Source organism: Octopus sinensis, linkage group LG10 (genome assembly GCF_006345805.1).
Source record: "Octopus sinensis linkage group LG10, ASM634580v1, whole genome shotgun sequence".
NCBI lineage: Eukaryota > Metazoa > Mollusca > Cephalopoda > Octopoda > Octopodidae > Octopus > Octopus sinensis.
The window spans coordinates 34,099,951-34,121,338 of record NC_043006.1 but is presented as its reverse complement, the minus strand read 5'-3'; the positions used below and the strand labels follow the sequence as shown (position 1 = coordinate 34,121,338).

General features: G+C 38.2%; 1 protein-coding gene across 2 annotated transcripts in view; it reads left to right on the top strand.

Annotated features, from left to right (window-relative positions):
- The window catches only part of LOC115216595 (5'-AMP-activated protein kinase subunit gamma-1), a 764,404-nt gene that overhangs the window by 90,790 nt on the left and 652,226 nt on the right, over positions 1–21,388 (top strand). For both annotated transcript variants that reach the window (XM_036506548.1, XM_036506547.1), the window contains exon 3: positions 874–957. In XM_036506548.1, coding sequence (XP_036362441.1) covers positions 874–957 — 84 coding nt within the window. The remainder of the gene's footprint in view (positions 1–873; positions 958–21,388) is intronic.

The window sequence follows — 21,388 nt, the reverse complement described above, 5'->3', positions numbered from 1 at the left end:
GGGGTGGATCATCAGGTGTCATGTTGGTGAGTTTTAGACAGTATGGAAGTTTTGAAGGATGTAATGTCCAAAAAGCTAATAACTGGTGTGTGTAGTTTGTACTTATGTTTCTTTTCATACATGCATTGGAAGAGTGGTTTTCAGATATCTAGCTTTTTGGTTAGGGCACTGCGTGGCTCAATCATAATGTTATGGGGTTGATTGTTGTATCAGGCAGTGATCAAATCCTTGAGCAAGGTTCTTCCCTTCATGTTGATCCAGTGTACTCAGATGAGAATGAGTTCTGCTGGGCCAAGGGCAGGAGGGTCACAAGAACATCTGTGTCTGCTCTGCAACTAATTAGGTATGTGACACAAGTAGCAAAACTAAGGTATACGCTACCAAATTTCACTCGCTACCAATTGACTGCTGCAAGCGAAATGGTTACATTGGAACAATTGTTTTTACCATTCAATATGCTAGCACTGACTACTAACCATCCTACCAACAAATCATCATCATCATTATCTAGTATCCACTTTTCCATGCTTGCATGAATTGGATGGAATTTGTTGAGATGGATTTTCTTAGGTCAGATGCCCTTCCTGTCACCAATTCTCACTAGTTTCCAAGGAAAGTAATATTTCCTCATGACCAGACATGTCTCAGAAGACTGTATGAGACAGGAACCGCTTGAAGATAGTGACAGTTGCTTACAACTTATGTGATGTCAAGGCAAGGAAACAGCAACACACACACACACACACACAATATTTTACCAGAAAGCAATGCCTGTATATTCTATATAATCATGCCATACCACTCACAACTAACCATTCTATGAAGAACTGTATTCTATATAATCACATCTTTGTTTTCTTCTTGTTACAATAGATTTCACCAGAGGACAACAGAAAGCCTGATTTTTCAGAGATAGTGAGAGCCAGTTCTGAACCTCCATGTAGTCAAAGAATTAAGGTAAGATATAAAACAATCTCCCAAACACTTTTGCTTATTTTTTTTATAGTTTTCTTTTATGAATTTGCTTAATTTTTTTGCTTTATAAATACAGGTTTTGACATTCTAAACTTTTCCAGAATTTAATTTTACACCATTAAAGGGCAACTAGAACGAATGTCTTTAAATAATATTTAAATAATATTTAGAGGCAAAGTGGTTACGGTATGATTGTAGGTTCACCAGTTCAATTCCCAGCAGTGTGATTTGGCCTTTCTTTCATGTTCCCCCACTCCAATCAGCTGGCAAAAATGAGCAGAACCCGTGTTTTAAGGGGCCAACCTGGTCACATTCTGTGTCACACTATAGAACTACATTAAGGGTACATGTGTCTGTGGAGTGCTCAGTCACTTGTATGTTAATTTCAAGAGCAGACTGTTCCATTGATCGGATCAACTGGAACCCTCATTATCATAACCGACGGAGCATCAGTCAGACATAATCAACAAATTTACTATTCTTTTATGACTATTATTTCTGTTGTTATCCTTGAATATCTACAGAATATATGTCTATACTTAAACATGTGTGTGTGTGGGTGGGTGTATGTGTTAAATAAATAAAAAGTTACATGTATATTCTGATTAAATCTTCCATGTGTTAACATGTACCTTCTTGCAACAATGTAAACTTTCATTTAATCAAGATATCTTGACTTGGATATTTACCACTTCTGAGGTTCTGTTCACGATGAAACATATGTAGCCTGGATTTTATCTATCTCCATTCCTTAACTCTTGTGTGTGTATATATATATATATATATATATATATTATATATATATACATATATATATATACACACACATATACGATATGCTTGAGTGTGTATAAGTGAGTATGGCAGTTTATCACTAATCAAATTCCAGCCCGCTCTCAACACTATTGCCATCTAAACCATTTACCATTGTTATCTTATTGTTGTCTTCGATCTGTGACAACTTCAGTTATTGATCTTTCCTTTTTGTTTTCCCCCCTTAGACATCCTGACAACAGTTATTCTTTCTTTCTATGTTTATTTCATTGATAACATAATACCCTGCCTTTACTTAACTGCAGTATAGGGAATGTTCTAATAAGTTTATAGACAATTCTACCTTGTCTATCAACTGATATTGATAAATAATAATGGATTAAATTACTATTTTCTTCTGAAGACCTGGTATTTCATTGTGATTATGCAATCATATATGTAATGCACAACATATTTGAATACATTAGTGAAATACATGTAAAGATTATATAATTCATGATGTTATGATAAAATAGATAAAGTAAATCTATTTGATTCTGCTCTGATTATTCTTATGCATTTAACAAAAGAAAATCAGGACAAATTTTATTTAATACATGGTTGGAATTTGGATATTCATAGATTTACATGAGCATTGGTTAATCATTATACCATTTCATTTGAATCAGCAATTCAATAATATATATATAAGTTTGACTGTTGGATGAAAGCTAGCAAACCAAAATTTTGAAGTCAATGTCTGTCCCTTCTGGTCAAAGTTTGTTAAACATGTACTTTACTAAAAAAAAGCATTGAGTAATTCTTCAATTTTAATGTTAAAATTTTACAAAGAAAAACACTGATATATTAAAAAAATTGTTTTACTGGGGGTAACTGTGATGTCTATTATTTTTAGAGGTTATGAGCAAAAGCACCCTTCAATCATTGGGCAATATGCTGTGCTTGTGAAGACCTGTTGAACTGAGTGAAATAGTAGTCATGGCTAATGTCAGTGCCATCTGACTGGCACCCATGCCAGTGGCACATGAAAAACATCATTCAAGTGTTGGGCCTCAAGGAGGTAGTGACAGGTGACCAAGACCTTTGGCGATATATTGTGCTGTGAAGCTGGCAGAAATGTTAGCACACCGGGTGAAATGTTTAGTGGTATTTTGTCTGTCTTTAGTTTCTGAGTTCAAATTCCACTGAGGTCAACTTTACCTTTCATCCTTTCAAGGTCGATAAATTAAGTACCAGTTGAGTACTGGGGTTGATCTAATTGACTGGCCCCCTCCCCAAAAGTTTCTGGCCTTGTGCCTAGAGTAAAAAAGAAAAGAATATAACGTACTTGTATGGACCTGTCAAGCTGAGTGAGACCATAGTCGTTGCCGATGCTGGTGTCGGGTCAATGGAAGCCATGCCAGTGGCACGTAAAAATCACCCACTAAACTTTCAGAGTGGTTGATGTTAGGAAGGGCATCCAGCTATAGAAACTTTGCTAAATCAGATCAGAACCTGGCTTACCAGTTTTCAATCAAACCATCCAATCCATGCCAGCATGGAAATCAGATGTTAAATGGTGATGATGATGTGGATAGATGTAAATTTTTGTGATTCTCTGTTCAAGGAAGAAAGTAGCTCTGAAGATCTGTTGTAATGTGTGTGTATTTTGTAGACATGCAGGAAGGTTGTATTGGTAGGTTTATGCTAAAGAATGACTCCTTGGAGTCATTTCATGAGAAAAATTACAGACTCTTAGTTTTGTTTCTGTTGTTACTGATAAAGCAGTGATGGCAGGGAAGTAAAAGTGGGCTTGGGTGATGATGATGATGATGACGATGATGACGACGATGACAATGATGACGATGATGATGATGATAGTGGTGAACCTGTTGCTATTGTTGCTGATGATGTTGATGATGATGATCAGAATGATAGTGTAATGAATGTTGTTACATATTAAAACATCGGCAACTATTAAGGCTTTTAGTTATGAATTTTTTCTCCTACTTTTGTTGTTGTTGTTTTCATTGCTGTACAGTCATTAATTTTTTGATATGTAATTTAGAAATTACAGTATATGCAGCAGCAGCAGTAGTAGTAGCAGCAATAACAGTAACAGCAACCTGCTACTTGCAGAGGAAGTTTATTTGTTCAGTTGTAGATAGGTCTGTCTGTTTCGTTATGTAATTCTTTTGGAGGAAACAAAATAAACAAGAGTAAGAAGAAGAGACCACCACTAGCAACTGGAATGTCTTTATGTTTTATGAAAAGCAAAATTGTACAAGCGACATATCATTGAATATCTTCAGGAACTTTTCTTATTACAAGTTGGACTCCACCATTCTACTAGGACAAAACCTAAAGTCATTACAAAAATAACTCAGTTTTTCACACTATAGATAACAACAACAACGATATGAAAACTGTAAAGACTGTTGAGTCTGTAATAATTGGGGCATTGGGATCTGTAAGCAAAGATATAGACAAATGGTTGATGGAGATTGGAACAGAAAGTCCTGTAGAGCTTTTGAAGAAAGTTTGCCTCTTAGGGATAGGGAAGATTATCTGGAGGGTCTGAAGATTATCAGGAGGGTCTGAAGCACTTGAAAGACTATTGAAAGCTCCTAGATACTTAAGGTTACAGGTTGTAACCTGCAACCCATATAAATTCTACCAAGAATAAGAACGAACCTGAATCAAATTATCATATTTTAACATGTATAAGGAACCCCCTAATTTTGGGGGCTTAAAATTTGGAAAAAAAAGGTTTTGTAAGGGATTATTATACTATCCATGTATAAGAAACTCCCATATTTTTTTAAACCTAATTTTTGGCAAAAAAAGGGTTCCTTATACATGTTAAAATACGGTAATAATAATAATATTAATTTTTGCCATAAAAAATGTTTAAACTCACTAATAGAAGCAAAAGTTTTTAAGAGTAAACAGAAAATTAAACGTGTTCCACTGAAGTTGTTTCGGAAAAGGATTCCGGGAATGTAGTGGCAAGACCATATAACGAATGAAGACATTCTAAATAGAACAAATGCAAGACTGCTTATTGAAACCATCACAGAACAATGATTAAAACTAGCAGGTGACATATTCCAGCAAACAGAACAAAGCAATTCTAAAAACAAAAACAGCTTTCAAATGGACAACAACAAAAAAGCGAGAGAGAGGTAAGGCCAAAATTTACATGGTACAGAACATTTATAACCTACATGGGAATGACCAGATGTAGGGAAATTTGCAGCCAACAGGAACCCATGGTTCAATGTGTTCAAGAGCAGAGGATGAATTGATAGTGATACTGAGACTGGAACCATAAATGGTTCCAGTTTAAGCATCAGGTTCTTGATTTTGTTAGTCGAGACCATTGATCCAATACAAAACTGGTACTTCATTTCCTGGCCTTGAAACAAGGAATGGTAGAGTTGACCTTGGTAGGATTTGGACTCAGAGTGCAAAGTGCCAAAACAAAGTGTTGCATTTTCTTGATGCTCTAACTACAGTGAAGGTGCATAGCTTAATTGTTAGGGTGATTGCAAGACTGTGGTTTCAATTCCTGGACAGGGCAATGTGCTGTGTTTTTGAGCAACATGTTGCTCCAGGCCACTCAGCTGCAAATGAGTAAACTTGCAATGGACTGGAGTCCTATCCAGGGGGAATGTTGTCATCTCAATCCTTTATATACCCTAGAAACCAGGTCATTGACCTTATGTGTCCTGGGACTCAAGACAGTAAAGTCTAGTGGTTGATGATGATGATGATAACTATATGACTAGCTCATTATTTTGAAGGTATACATAAATAATCAAAGTAAAAGGTGAAATAGAAAATCTATTACAAGTTGCATATAAATAAATACAGCTAATAAAACCAGTCTCAAAACTGGTTTGGGCCAAAGAGGGAGGCCTCTAAGTGGTAGCAGAACCTTTTTCAAAACAGCTACCATTCCATTTCTCTCATTCACTTTTATATTATTTAATGTTGAGAACGTTTTATAAACATGCACAATATGTGCATATATGATGCATACATTATGCATGCATATATAATTAGAAAATGGTTATGAGTGTTTTTGCAAGAATATTAAGAGCACAAAAGTTTTCAGGAATGTAATTTCACATTCTATAAAGTTCATAGTTTAAGTGTTTATTCACAATTACATGTATACATTAACATCCAACTTCTAAATCTTCTCTAAGTGCTCGCAGATAGGATTGGATTGAAAGTCAACTAATTGCGTTTCTAGATCTCTTTAAATTCAACCAGTTAAATGCATTTAATTTCAAATCTCTAATCAACACATTAGGATATTTTTAAATTGCACTTTATTCTTTCTGAATATCATAAATCTGAAAATAAAAAAAAAAAACAGAAACCATACTACCCCATTCTGTCACAACCCTTAGAATTTCTCTAAATAAACTGTTTTGTGTTTTGTTCAAAATTCTCCTCGTTTCTTCAAAAATATTTCTTAGCTCTGAAGCACTCGAAACTTTTACTTTCTAAAACATGTTGAAATATATTTACTTTACTATTGATCAAGCCATACTTTTGACCAAGCCATACATCATACCAATAAATTTCCACAAAATCCTTGTAGTTAGATATCAAGTTCAATTAGATGCAATGAAAAATCTATGAAGAACGTAAGATTAATGAGCCAAGCAAAATCACTTAACCAAGGGAAATTATCTTCCATGATTTTCATATCTAAAAACATTTAACAAGTTCTTCAAGTATTTGGCCACGACTCAACCATCATACATTAGTAAATCATTATAAACCGCTTGATCTTCATTTAGAAACAAATCCAATTCTTGTTGATGCAAGGAACTAAGCAACTATTACTCTATCTTTATAACGACTCTCATTGCATCACTGAAGTTTTGAAAGTCTACTTTAGTATACAGTTCTTTCTCATAGATAGGAACAAGGAGGTGAGCAATAAATTCTGTGAATTGTTTTATAAAATCAAGACTTTCGTCTTCTGTTTTAGAGGCACCACCAAATATAACCAAAATAATTTTCAACAAACTTATTTGTCTTTTATGAAATACTTTAACAACACACACACTTATGTAGGGAGAACTCCCAAACTTAGTTAACTTCACATGAATATAATCTCCATGGAAATGTCCAGCAATGATAACTAATCAGACTAATGATGTAATAACAGAAACCTCGTCAAGGACACAAGAATTTAAGTGCTCTTGAATTTGATTACCTAATTAGCATTTTCATAACAGTTTTATTCAACTAATTGTGAATTCCTAAATAATTCCAGAGAGCTTTTCATAAGATAATATTGTAGGGAAATTGTTTCTCACTTTATCAAGTGTGATCTGCAAACAGACAATATGTCTCTGCTTAATTATAAATCATAGGTTCACCATCACTGACCCACAGTTTCCCTCACTGGCTACTATGGAATACATAGATTTCAGGCGGCATATTGTTACACAGAGGTTAAGGTGACCCCTGTGTAAATAATACGACAATATAATTATTTATCTCAACAAATATTTGTATATATCGCCATACAAAACACAAAACATTTGTGTACACACACACACACACACACATGCTCGTTATGTTAGTGGTGAACAGTGAGAATAAGTACTTAACACTGCAGCAGTGATAGCCAAATCCAAAAGGAGAGATTATTATCACTTCTTAAGTAGAATACTTGAAAATTGCAAACTGTAATTGCACGAAATATGAGATCGTGTTGAAAATCTTAATAAAGAGAATATCACATATATAGGTGTACACACACACACACACACACACACACAAACACACGTGCACACACACACACATACACACAAACACACGTGCACACACACACACACACACACATACATGCATGCATTTGTGTGTGTGTGTATCTTTTCCTTGAAATCTTTCCAAATATTCACCTGAATTAAAGATTCAAAACTGTCAGTGGCTGATAAAGAAATTTTGAGCTTTTTTTTAATTGGAGTTTGCTCTCATCAAGTGTTTTTCGTGTAATTGCTTTGCACTGAAGCTCAGGATGTACCTGAAGGCCTAAGCTTGGCTCCAACTAATTGATGATCAGTTCAGCATTCATCACCATTTATGACATTGCTGTTTTTATAACCTGTAGATCACACATACTATTGATAAAGGCAATCACATGCCAGTGTTTTGAACACTGGTGCATCCATGTCCCTTTGTATTTGCCAAGGGGCAGGTTATATTCATTTGGAGTTGCAGTCCACTGCTGTTGGTTTACCAAGACAATGCAGACCTCATGCTCAGTTCTTACTCTAGCATCATGATGATTTCAAAAAGAAAAAAAAAACCAAGAGCACTCAGAGAGTGCAAACATCTGCCAAGGCAACACCAATGTCCTCTCAATGATTAGATGGAGAAAATTTTTAAAATGAGAATATCTGAAATAAATTGGACTGCTCTCACAAATGGGAATACTAAAAATGAACCCAACCACTCTCAAAAATTAAGTAAAAAAACTGGAAAAATAGTCCAGAATCCTTGTCCAGTATCGGATAAATCCCAAAATCTAATCAGTTTGTGCTAGTCATGAGACCAAACATCTCTGAAAGTTTCATTTGAATCCATCCAATGGTTCTTGAGATATCTTGTCCATGGACAAACAAACACAACTGGAAACAATACCTCCACTTTCGCTAAGGTGGAGGTAACAAGTAATTCCAAAGAGGAAGCAAGCAGCAATATCAAAAGCAGCAGACAAATGTAGTCAATGTGAAATATATGAAAGAATGTGTCTTTCTGTTGCTGGTTTTAAGAGCCACATGTGAGGGCATGACGATATGAAGCAGGTGAAGTATCCCTAGCAACTTGGTTTGAAGGGCGACATGTAAGGGGTGAAGTGATGAAGCCAAAAAGGTGGCATAAAAAGTCATTTATGAAGTCATGCAAAGAAAGAAGTTCCTAGACAAAATACTCAAACATGAGTTGACAACTAATGTGTGTATGTGTGCGCATGTGTCTCAAATGTACCATAATGTAATTAGAAGCTAATATCTAACCTAATAAATCCTGTATATCATTAAATTGATGATGATCCAGCTCTAATCCCAAACTAGACCCTTCATCTAGATCTCATTAAACACACAAGCCAATATGAACCCTAACATGAAAATAAGAGACAACAGAAACACACTAAACCCTTACTCCCATACTAGACAATGAAAGAACCCTAAATAACGAGAACTAGAACAGGGGATAGCATTGATATGAAGAACTTAAAAGTACATTAAAGAATGAGCCAAAAAAGAAATGTATAAATAACTACATAAATCAAAATAACAATTTATAAGAAGAGACATCTCACCATCAGCTGCTGTGTTAATAACCATTGTGGTTTCAGCACTAAGCAGTGCCACTCATTCAAACAGTGACACAACATCAAAAGATATTTCAACATTGCCTAGGAGTTACAAGATATAGTGAAAAAAAAATCGCCACACAGATGTACCTGTAACAGAATAGAGTACCCATAATGCATAAAACATATTTTCAAAACCAACAACAGCATAAAAAGTAAATATAGGTGTGGTTCTTGTTTCCAGCTTCAGTCCCACTATGTGGCACCTTGGGCAAGTGTCTTCTACTATAGTCTCAGACCAACCAAAGCCTTTCGAGTGGATTTGGTAGATGGAAACTGAAAGAAGCTCATCATATATATATATATATATATTTCCACCTCAGCATCTGAAACTCGGAGTTTTATCATAGCTACCAAATAATTGTCACATATTACATATATATATATATATACATGCGTGTGTGTCTGTGTTTGTCTCCCCATCACTGGTGTTTGTGAAGTTATGCCCCTGTAACTTAGCAGTTCAGCAAAAGAGACTAATAGAATAAGTACTAGGCATAAGAAATAAGTCCTGGGGTTGATTTGTTTGACCAAAACTCTTCAAGGCAGTGCCCCAGTATGGCTGCAGTCAAATGACTGCAAATAAAAACCAAAAAAACCTATCTAGTACCCAACAAGGTTCATATGTAAAACACTCTGATAAAGGCACTAAAAATGTAGCATGGCCACAGCCTTAGGAGGGCTGAGATGCATGAAAGAATAAAAAGAATGAACAGGCATAAACTATTGCTAATTAGACTTCTTTATTCATGACAACTAAAATGGGATTAAATATAATGAAAATGGACATTGCACTAAGGCAGTGTTAATTACGCTATAAACCAATTAAAACAAGAACACTGAAAGAGCACAAACCTCTGTCAAGACAACACCAACGTCCTCTCTCAGCAATTAGCCTGAGATGATTTTTAAAATGTGAATATCTGGAATAAGCTTGAGTGCTCTCACAAATAGGAATACTAAAAATGAACTTGACTGCTTTCAAAAATTAAATAAAAAAACAGAAAAAATAATCCAGAATCCTTGTCTAGTACCAGATAGATCCCAAAATTTAATCAGTTCGTTCCAGTTATGAGGCCAAATATCCCTGAAAGTTTCATCCAAATCCATCCAGCAGTTTTTGAGATATCTTGTCCACAAACAAACAAACAAACACAACTGAAAACAATGCCTCTGCTTTTGCTAAAGTGGAGGTAGTTATCATGAATTTAAAGAACAATTCATCATCATTGTTTAACATCTGCTTTCCATGCTGACATGGGTTGGATAGTTTGACTGAGAACTAGTGAGCTGGGAGGCTGCACTTGACACAAATATGATTTCTACAGGGTTTCTACAGCTGGATGCCCTTCTTAATGCCAACCACTCTGAGAGTGTAGTGGGTGCTTTTACATGCCACCAGCATGGATGCCAGTTAGGCAGCACTGGCATTGGTCACACTCGAATGGTGTTTTTTACATGTTGCTGGCATGGGTGTCAGTCAGGCGGTTCTGGTATTGGCCATGCTTGGACGGTGCTTTTTATGTGCCACCAGCATGGTTGTCAGTCAGGCGACATTGGCATCAGTCACACTTGGATGGTGCTTTTTATGTCACTGGTACAGGTGCCAGTCAAGTGACACTGGCATTGGCCATGACTACAATCTCACTTGGATGAGTTATAATTACACTATTTAGTTGTTATGTGTTACTGGTAACTTTTATTCTTTCAGGGTCAATAAATCAAGTGCCAGTTGATCACTGGGGTTGATATAATTGACCAGGCCCATCATCATCATCATCATTTAATGTCCGTTGTCCATACTGGTAGAGGTTGGATGGTTTGACTGGCCTGGCATATTGGAAGGCTGAACCGGACTTCAGTCTGATTTAGCATGGTATTCTATGGCTGATGCCTTTCCTAATGCCAACCACTCAGAGTATAAATGGGTGCTTTTACATGCCACCAGCATGGGTGCCATGTGTGTGATACCGGGGTGCTTTTACATGCCACCAGCACGGGTGCCAGTTTGTGTGATTATTATTATTATCATTATTATCAAGGTGATGAACTCGCTGAATCATTAGTTCAAATAAGTACCAGTTGAGCAATTGGGTTGATATAATCGACTTGGCCCCTCCCCCAAAACTTGCTGGCTTTGTGCCAAAATTTGAAATATTATTATTATTATTAGTAGTAGTAGTAGTAGTAGTGGAAGTGGTGGTGGTGGTGGTAGTAGTAGTAGCAACAGTCTAACTGTAAGATGACATTACCTGTAAGACACCTCCACCACTGACATCACCCTCGACACCAATACCAACAATGATGCCACCACTGCAGCCATTGCTGCTGCCATTACAGTTGTCACCTCTTCTGTCACCAATAACAATGACAAAGATAATGGTGGTTTTACAGTTTAACACCCAGGGCAGACCTGGACAAGCTGGCTTACGCTCAAAAGAATCCTTTTCGCAATTATAAGATACATTGAACAACATTATTCAGTGTCATTTTTATGTTTTTAAGACATCGCAGAGTGACCCAAGGGAAATTTGGCTACTCTTTCTAGCAGATTAAGCAACCATACAGTAGCACTCTCAATAGCTCACTTATGAGGATGCTGATAATAGTGATGTCAGTGAGAAATCTAGTCTGGAGACAGCAATCTTAATAAATGTCCAGTTGGAATTCGGTCAACATTCACACCTGATTGACTACAGATACTGTTCGCTGCTTTTTTGGTGCCATTTCTAAGCACCATATCACACCATAAATCGCAGCTCACTTGGTGCCAGCACCACTATCTTCTACACAGATATTTCTCTTAATTTTTTGAAATTTTCCTTCTAATTTTTTCATATTTTTTTTCCCAATTCTTCCAACATATTTTCATGTTAACTGCAAGAGTAATGCGTGTGTGTGTGTGTGTGTGTGTGTGTGAGTGATTAAGGAATAATGAATAATAAAGGAATAATGAATAATAAAGAATAGAAAGGAGAAATTTATCCCAATTAAGAAAAATAGAAAAATACAACAGAAATAAAGCCAAGAAATAACACACAATCACTTAATTAGATCCTCCATCCTCATCTGACCATCAACATTAATTGCAACTAATTAGCTTAATATTTGCATAGATAATCTGATATGATGTGTTTGTTTTTGCTTCATTTATGTATGGATTTATATATTTTTTATTTTCCTTTTTGTTTTTATATTGTTTGTTTTACTTATATTTATTTATTTATATTTCTTTATCTCTTTCTTTTATTTCTGTATTTTTCGTATTTCCATTTTTGATGTTATCAGTAAAAAGAGGTGGATTAGCAGAATTGTAGAAGATAGGTTTCAATTCTGTAGGTTTGGAGTTCAAATCCTGTCAAAGTGGACTTTGCTTTTCATCCTTTTGGGAGTCAGTAAAATAAAGAACTGATCAAGAACTGGTACTAATTTAATTGACAAAACCCCTCCCCTTAAAAACTGCTGGCTTTGTGCCTAAATTAGAAACCATTATGGATATACAGTTTTTTTTCTTTTCACATTGTTATGTTTTCTATTGAAAGCAAGAGCAGCACCCAGGTTTATCAGTGGAAGGATCAATCAGTACATTAGTGTAGGGCCCAGAGAGCCAATGAAGATCATACCAATATTTGTTGACCCTTTTCTAAAAATTTGGAAAGGCATTTTGGTAAATGTTTCTCAGATGCCCAAAGCAGCACTAATGATCTTTTATATACTTCCAAGACTAGTATGGAGAGAGAGGGAGGAGGGAGAGAGAGTGAGAGAGGGAGAGGGGGGAGAAATATGAGGGAGAGAGAGGAGAGAGGGAGAAATATGAGGAAGGAAGGGAGGGAGAAAGAGGAGAGAGGGAGAAATATGAGGAAGGGAAGGAGAGAGAGGGAAGGGAGAGAGAGAGAAGGGAGAGAGAGAGAAGGGAGAGAGGGAGAAATATGAGGAAGGGAGGGAGAGAGAGGAGAGAGAGGGAGGGAAGGGAGAGAGAGGGAGATATAAGGGAGAAGGGGAGGCAGAGGCAGAGAGGGAAGGGGAGAGAGGGAAGGACATAGAAAGAGAGAGGAGAAAGAGAGAGAAAGGGGGAAAGAGAGAGAAAGGGGGAAAGAGAGAGAGAGGGGGAAAGAGAGAGAGAGGGGAGTAAGAAACTCAGGTTTATGGACTGCACCAGAAGAAGCAATGCACCGATGTATTGTGTCATTTTCAGATTAGGGACCCTTATTTGAATGTTTGAAATGAAGCAGGCTCTTGTAAAAGTAGCCAAGGACCAAATAACGGTGTTAAACTAAATGACCAACAGATAGTCTTCAAGTTTCACAGTTCCCTACCAAATCTTATGTGCCAGGTAGTGAAGGTGCATGGCCTAGCAATTAAGGTGTTGCATTCATGAGTGAAAGATCACAGTTTTGATTACTAAATCAGGAAGTGCAATGTTCTTGGGCAAGACACTTCATTTCACATTGCTCCAGTTCATTCAACTGTAAACAAGTAACCCTACAATGGACTGGCTTCCCAGCCAGGGGGAAACCAGATGAGTAGCCCTTTGAGTCCTAGAACTCAAGACAGTAATGTCTAAAGTGCTTACTTGACTTTTTACATACCAGGCTGGGATCATAACTTGAAGTCATGGTGGAGGACACATACCTAGGGTGGTACTCTGCAGTGAAATAAAACCCCAAGATCACATGACTGCAGAGAAAACTACACAACTATACAAACATCCTGTGTTGTTTTGCCATTTTCAAAAGGTTTTGGGAAGTATTTGGTGGTCTGATTTAAATGTCATTTTAGGTTCATTAATGGAACTCATCTACTTAAGTAATGAGTTCCAGGAAAATCTCATCTTCAAACCAAACTTTGCCACCCTACCATCACATATAATTGCACACACTCACACACACATGCTTGCATGCACATTGCACACTCATATGTTCACACACACATTAATATATCTGTATATTTGTAACTATGTAAGTTAGTGCATATGACATGAACAGTGTGTGTGTATAAGTGTGTATGTGTGTAAGTGTGTGTATGTGTAAGTGTGTGTATGTGTAAGTGTGTGTATGTGTAAGTGTGTGTGTGTGTGCAAGGTTGTGTGCGTAAGTGTGTGTGTGTGCGTAAGTGTGTGCATGTGCGTAAGTGTGTGTGTGTAAGTGTGTGCACACACACACACACTAATATATCTATGTTTGCAACTATGTAAGTTAGTGCGTATGACATGAACAGTGTGTGTGTGTGTGTCTAAGTATGTGTAAGTATGTGTATGTGTGTGTGTGTGTGTAAGTGTGTGTGTGTAAGTGTGTGTGTGTGTAAGTGTGTGCGTAAGTGTGTGTGCGTAAGTGTGTGTGTGTAAGTGTGCGTGTGTAAGTGTGCATGTGTGTAAGTGTGTATAAGTGTATATAAGTGTGTGTGTAAGAGTGTGTGTGTGTGTAACAATGAGTGTGTAAGTGTGTGTGTGCATAAGTGTGCATGTATGCATAAGTGTGTGTGTGCATAAGTGTGTGTGTGTGTGCATAAGAGGGTGTGTGTGCATAAGTGTGCGTGTGTGCATAAGTGTGTGTGTGTGTGTATGTGTGTGTGCACTTTCATATTGTTCAGTTGGATGTTTGTCTAATTGCTATTGCCATTGTTGTTATCATCATCATCAACTGCAGAAGCAGCACTATCACCACTACACCACCACCACCACAGATGCCACTGATGTTGTTGTCACCATCATTGTCATCATCATCATCATCAACACCATTAGCAGCATCACCAATGCCACCACCATCACCATTAAACTAAGGGTAAATTGTGATTTTTATCCATAACGATGAAATCATTAATGAGAACAGTAGCCTTATACCTAAGAACATCGTTTAGCACTGGTTTGCAGAATGAAAGTTCCTGCTTTAAATCCATTTGATGATGAAGAAGATGACATCTGATAAAGATGATATTTGATGATGGAGATGATGTTCTGAAAGATTGTAATCTTGTTTAATAGTCTCAACTCAGACATTAAAACTAATGAGCTTTACTGAGAGGCACCAAGTTGAATCTCAATGTCACTATGGGGAGCCTTGATGGAGAAGAGGTAGTAGGTCTGGTTGACCTTTACATCCTACATATCCTTACGGGGTTGTATAGGGATGATGGTTTAGGAGTGGTGCATAATTAGACTGGCCATGACAAAGATAAAATATATGAAAAATTATGCAAGATATTTTATTCAACTTAATTTTAAAATCACAGTTAGGATTAACCTTAAAAAGATCAGTTTTATAGATATTAATATGAACCTTAGCACAGTTAAATATAATCCATTTCACAAACCTAATGAGGATCCTAACCCTAACCCTTACATCAATAGAGGTTCTAATTATTCCCTATATACAGTTAAACAATTGGTTAATAGCATGAGTAGGCATGTCTCCAATATATCATCTGATGGCACAACTGTCAAAAGAGTTGCCTCATATTACAACACCATATTAGGAATAACTAACTTTAAGAACTATATAAAACCTATATCAAACCAGATTTAGGCCAAAAAGATGAAGACATAGGAAAATCCTGTGATATAACCGCCCACATGGCTTGAAAGTGGTTGAAAACAAAGCATGGCAATTATTGATACTTATAAACACGCCTTTTTTCACACTCACATCGATGCTAAAAGATTTTTAATAGAAATACTATTAATGCTGTAGTTACATCTACAATATAGGCCTGATGATCTTTAACTACAGTAAGAACAATACTATTAGGAGTACCCTCCACAGAGATCTAGTAACTGTACATTCTCTAATAGCTGTCTTCTGAACAGAAAGTGTCACGAAAAAAGAACTAGTTTACAAAGACAATATCATAGATATAGACAGAACCATAAATATGACATTGGAATGATGCCTTGAAGGAAAGATACATGCAATACTTGACTTTGTTTAGAGAAAAGAATAAAGATATGCAACATCTTTGTCTAAAACGGTATGGAACTGAAAAGATAGATGTGCGGACCCTCAAATAAACTGAAGTATCATAGCCAAGGTCAGCATATGTAAGACATGAAGCAGAAATGCAATCTCTATATTATAGACAAACTACATATCAAAAACTTCAACAGCTAGCATCTTGAACATTAAGGAAGAAACTTTCTCTCCTTGCTTACAAAAACAATAATACCAAATGAAAAATTTCAAGTATGTCTCTTTGTGGATCCCATTGCCTATCCATCCATGATATGTTGTAGTGTAAACCAGTGATGGAAAGTAAATTTTAGGTTAGTTCAATTATGCTTGAGACATAATTCAACTTCTAAGGGCAGTTTCACAGTTTAGTGTGGAGAAAAAATTCTCGCTTTAGATAACTGAAGATGGCTAAGAAACCAGAAATACATCTAACAGTGTACAAAGGGAAATTTCAGCTGATAATGGTGTTCTTACACCTTTTTATTTAAAGTGAGAATTTTGTCATCATGATTAACCTGCAGTGAAATTGCCTTTTGATGTTGAAATACATCACAAACATATTTGAACCAACCTATTGCTTGTCTATTCCCCAACAGCTTCATACTACTACTTATACATTTACATTGTGTGTGTGTGTGTGTGTGTGTGTGTGTGCGTGTGTGTGCGTGTGCGTGTGTGTGTGCTGTAGGTGTGTGCTGTAGGTGTGTTTAAGAAGCTTGCTTCATTCCTTTCAATCATGTGGTCTTGGGTTCAGTCCCACTGCTCAATACCTTGGGTAAGTGTCTTCTACTACAATCCCACTCGGCCAGAGCCTTACAAGTGGATTTGGTGGATGGAAACTGAAGGAAGCCTCTCAGATATACCTTTGTTTAGACATCATGTGATGATTGTAAAAGAATATCATCATCATCAATGAAGTTGCTTGTTTCCTGTCTCTTGTATCATCAAAGATATTACCTGTCTTAGAAACTAGAAACATTTGCTTACAATCCTTTCACCTGATTCATGCATTTATAGAAAATACACACTAAATGATGATGATGATGATGATGGTGATGATAAGCACACACACACACACACACACACACACACACATACACATATATATGTATGTATGTATTGATATAAGTGGAAATGCGTGGCTTAGTTGTCAGTGTGTTGCACTCATGATCACAAGATTGTGGTTTCGATTCCTGGACTGAGTGATGTATTGTGTTCTGGGGCAAAACACTTCATTTCATGTTCCTCTAGTCCACTCAGCTGGCAAAAATGAGGAATCCTACAATCGACTGGTGTCCTTTCCAGAGGGGTCGATATATTTACACCACAGAATCCAAGGAACCAGCTTGATGAACCCACAGCATAGAATGGACCTTTGATCCAATTTTATTTTTCAATGAACATAACAAATGTTGGCTGTTATATTTTGATGTTTAATTTAGTCTTATCTGACTTGTTTATCAATTTATTTATCCCATCATTGATTTAACATTTACTAGAATTATATTTGAGTCTTTGCACCAAACCATACATGCCCATATATATATTATTTGTAATTTGTATCTGTATATGTTTTTATTGATTATATACATATATACACACACATACACATTTTTTATATATACATACATTTATACATACATACATATATTTATACATACATACATATATTTATACATACATACATACATATATTTATACATATATTTATACATTCATACATACATATATTTATACATACATACATTTATACATACATATATTTATACATACATACATATATTTATACATACATACATATATTTATACATACATACATACATATATTTATACATATATTTATACAGTCATACATACATATATTTATACATACATACATATATTTATACATACATACATACATACACACACACACACACACACAATCCAACTGACTTTTTTATCACTGCAGATATAAAAACAGAGGCAGTGATGATTGATTACATCAATATAAAAGACAACAATGTAATAAGGGCTATAGATGAAGTGAACCCAAACTCAGCTGCTGGCTCAGATGAATTTCCAGCAATCCTTCAAAAAACATGTCAGCAAGTCCTAGAAAGACCACTGCAGTCCCTCTTCCAAAGCTTCCTTGCAACTGGCAAACTTCCAAGCAAGCTGAAGGAGGGTAAACTATGCCCTATTCATAAAGGAGGTAGCAGAGCAGAGGCCAAAAACCACAGAAATACCTCTCTGACCTCACACATCAGCAAAGTCATGGAATGAATAGTTAGAAGAAAACTAATCACCTCTCTTGAGGAAAAAGATTTGCTGACTGACAGCCAACATGGTTTCTGACCAGGGAGAAGCTGCCTGACTCAGCTCTTACAACACTATGACTGGGTGTTGAAACAGCTGCTCAACCACTCAAATGTGGAAGTGATATATCTCGACTTTGCAAAGGCCTTCGATAAAGTCAATCATGGAATGATATGTCACAAACTGCGTGATCTCAGCATAGTCAGGAAATTGGGAGAATGGTTGCATGACTTTCTGAAGGATAGAAGTCAGGTGGTAGTAGCCAATGGGGCCACCTCCAATGACACGCAAATAGTGAGCAGTATTCCACAAGGCACTGTTTGGGACCACTACTGTTCAGAATGGCCTTCTCAGATGTGGCCTCAGCCACGCAGAGAGCCACGATCACAAGTTATGCAAATGATACAGAACCCTGAAGACGCTATGCACCTGCAATGTGAGTTGGATGAAATATACAAGTGGGCTGAGAAGAATAGCATGCAGTTTAATGTTGGAAAGTTTCAAGCCTTGTGCAATCAGCATGCAAAACACCAATTAAATACACTGGACCTGGAGGGATTGTAATCCCAGAGACACAGTCAGTGCAAGACCATGAGTAATGATGCATCCTTCCATGTGCATGTTGCTAAGTTGGCAATGAAATGCAGGCGGCTGACCAGATGAATTCTTAGAACTTTTAGAACAAGAGATCAGGACACCATGATGATCCTCTGGAGGACACTTGTCCTAAGCCACTTTGACTATAGCTCCCAGCTATGGTCACCAACCAGTGTAAAATTAATTGCAGACCTTGAGGCAATCCAACGAAGCTACATGAAGAAGATAGCCTCTTTGCAGCATATAAGCTACTGGGAAATATTCAAGAGACTGAGACTCTATTCCCTAGCACATAGGCAGGAACCAAATTTTCCCATGACCTTCCAGAGTCCCTCCCGACTGACGGTATCGAAAGCCCTGGTGAGGTCAACAAAGGTCATGCAGAGGTCAAGGTGCTGCTCCATGCATTTCTCCTGGAGCTGTCGGGCGGCAAATATCATGTCAGTGGTCCCTCGACCCGCGCAGAAGCCACACTGGCTCTCAGGGAGAAGGCCTTGCTCCAAGTGTTCCAGAAGGCGGTCAAGCAGGACTCGGGCCAGGATCTTGCCTGCTATGGACAAGAGGGAGATTCCTCGCTGGTTGTCGCAGGACTGCCGATCTCCTTTCCGCTTATAAATGTGGACGATTGTTGCATCCCGGAACTCTTGAGGGAGTTGTTCCCTGTCCCACATCGACTGGAACAGGCTGGTGAGCTGACTGATCATGGTGGGGCTGCCCGACTTGAACACCTTTGCAGGGATGGCGTCAGAGCCTGGAGCTTTGCCAGTGGACATTTTTTTATGGCTCTGCTCACTTCCTTGACTGCAGGGGGAACAGCCAGCTCATGGTTTGTCGGCACCTGGGGGAGTCGTGCGATGGCTTCCTCGTTGATCTGGGCTGGTCGGTTGAGCACGATGTTGAAATGGTCTGCCCATCTCTCCAGGATCAGCCTCTTGTTAGTCAGGAGTGAGGTTCCATCTGAGCTGAGCAGGGGGGTTGATCCAAATGAGGACTGCAGTCCATAGACAGCTTTCAGCACCTCGTAGGTCATGGGAAAATTTGGTTGCCCCAGCAAATTTATTGCAATTGTCTGCCAGTTCCTCGACGAAATGACAGCCAGAGTCCTTGAAGACGGCAACTCATCTGAAGTCTTCCAGGTGACCAACGGAGTCAGGCAGAGCTGTGTCCTGGCCCCAACACTGTTCAGCATCATGTTCTCGGCAATGCTGTCCGATGCCTTCAGGGACTGCAAGTCCGGTATCGACATCAAGTACAGGATGGACGGGAAATTTTTCAACTCCAGAAGATTGCAGACTGTCATAAAGGTGAGGGAGACAGTGGTCAGAGACTTTCTCTTTGCTGACGACTGCACCCTTAACGCAATCAATGAGCTGGAGATACAGCTCGGGATGGACAGGTTCTCATCAGCCAGTGACAACTTCGGTCTCACCATCAGTGCCAAGAAAACTGAAGTGATGTTTCAGCCAGCCCCCGGCAAACAATACCATGAGCCTCAGATAAAGGTGAACGGACGGATCCTATGAGTGGTGGAAAACTTCACCTACCTGGGCAGCACTCTCTCCTGCAATGCCAACATAGATGCTGAAATCATCAACAGAATCTCCAAGGCAAGCAGCGCGTTTGGGAGACTGCAAAAGAAAGTCTGGGAGCAAAGAGGAATCAGCCTCAACACCAAGCTGAAAGTCTACCGGGCAGTCGTGCTTACCACCCTACTATACGGCTGCAAGACGTGGACTGCTTACCAAAGGCATGAGCGCCAGATAAACCACTTCCACCTCAGATGTCTTCGGAACCTCCTTCACATCTGCTGGCAGGACAAAGTCCCAGGCACGAAAGTTCTGAAGCAGGCAGATCTCCCTAGCACCATCATGATCATGCGCAAGGCCCAGCTGAGATGGGCAGGCCACGTCTCCCGCATGTCAACACTCACATCCCAAAACAGCTCTTCTACGGTGAACTCAGCCAGGGCAAACGCAAAGTGGGAGGGCAGAAGAAGCGCTTCAAGGACAGTCTCAAAGTCTCTCTCAAAGACTTCTCCATCGGCACAGAGACTTGGGAGACACTTGCTGCCAACCGCTCATCCTGGCGCAGCACAATCACCACAGGAGCAAAGACAGCCGAGGAGAGACGGATTCAGTCAGCAGAACAGAAACGCTAGATGTGGAAAGCCATAGCCACCTGCACCAATAGCACAGCCCCTACCTACTTCTGCCCCACCTGTGGGGGGGGGGGACTTTCTTGCCCGGATTGGCCTCACCAGCCTCCTCCGGTCTCATAGCAGCAATTCCACCAAATGATGTCAATGGTCATCTTCGAACCCGAAGGACGAACATTATTAGGCAGGAAAGATGTGTCATACTCTACATCTGGAAGATCCCAGAAGGACTTGTCCCAAACTTTCGCATCGAGAGTT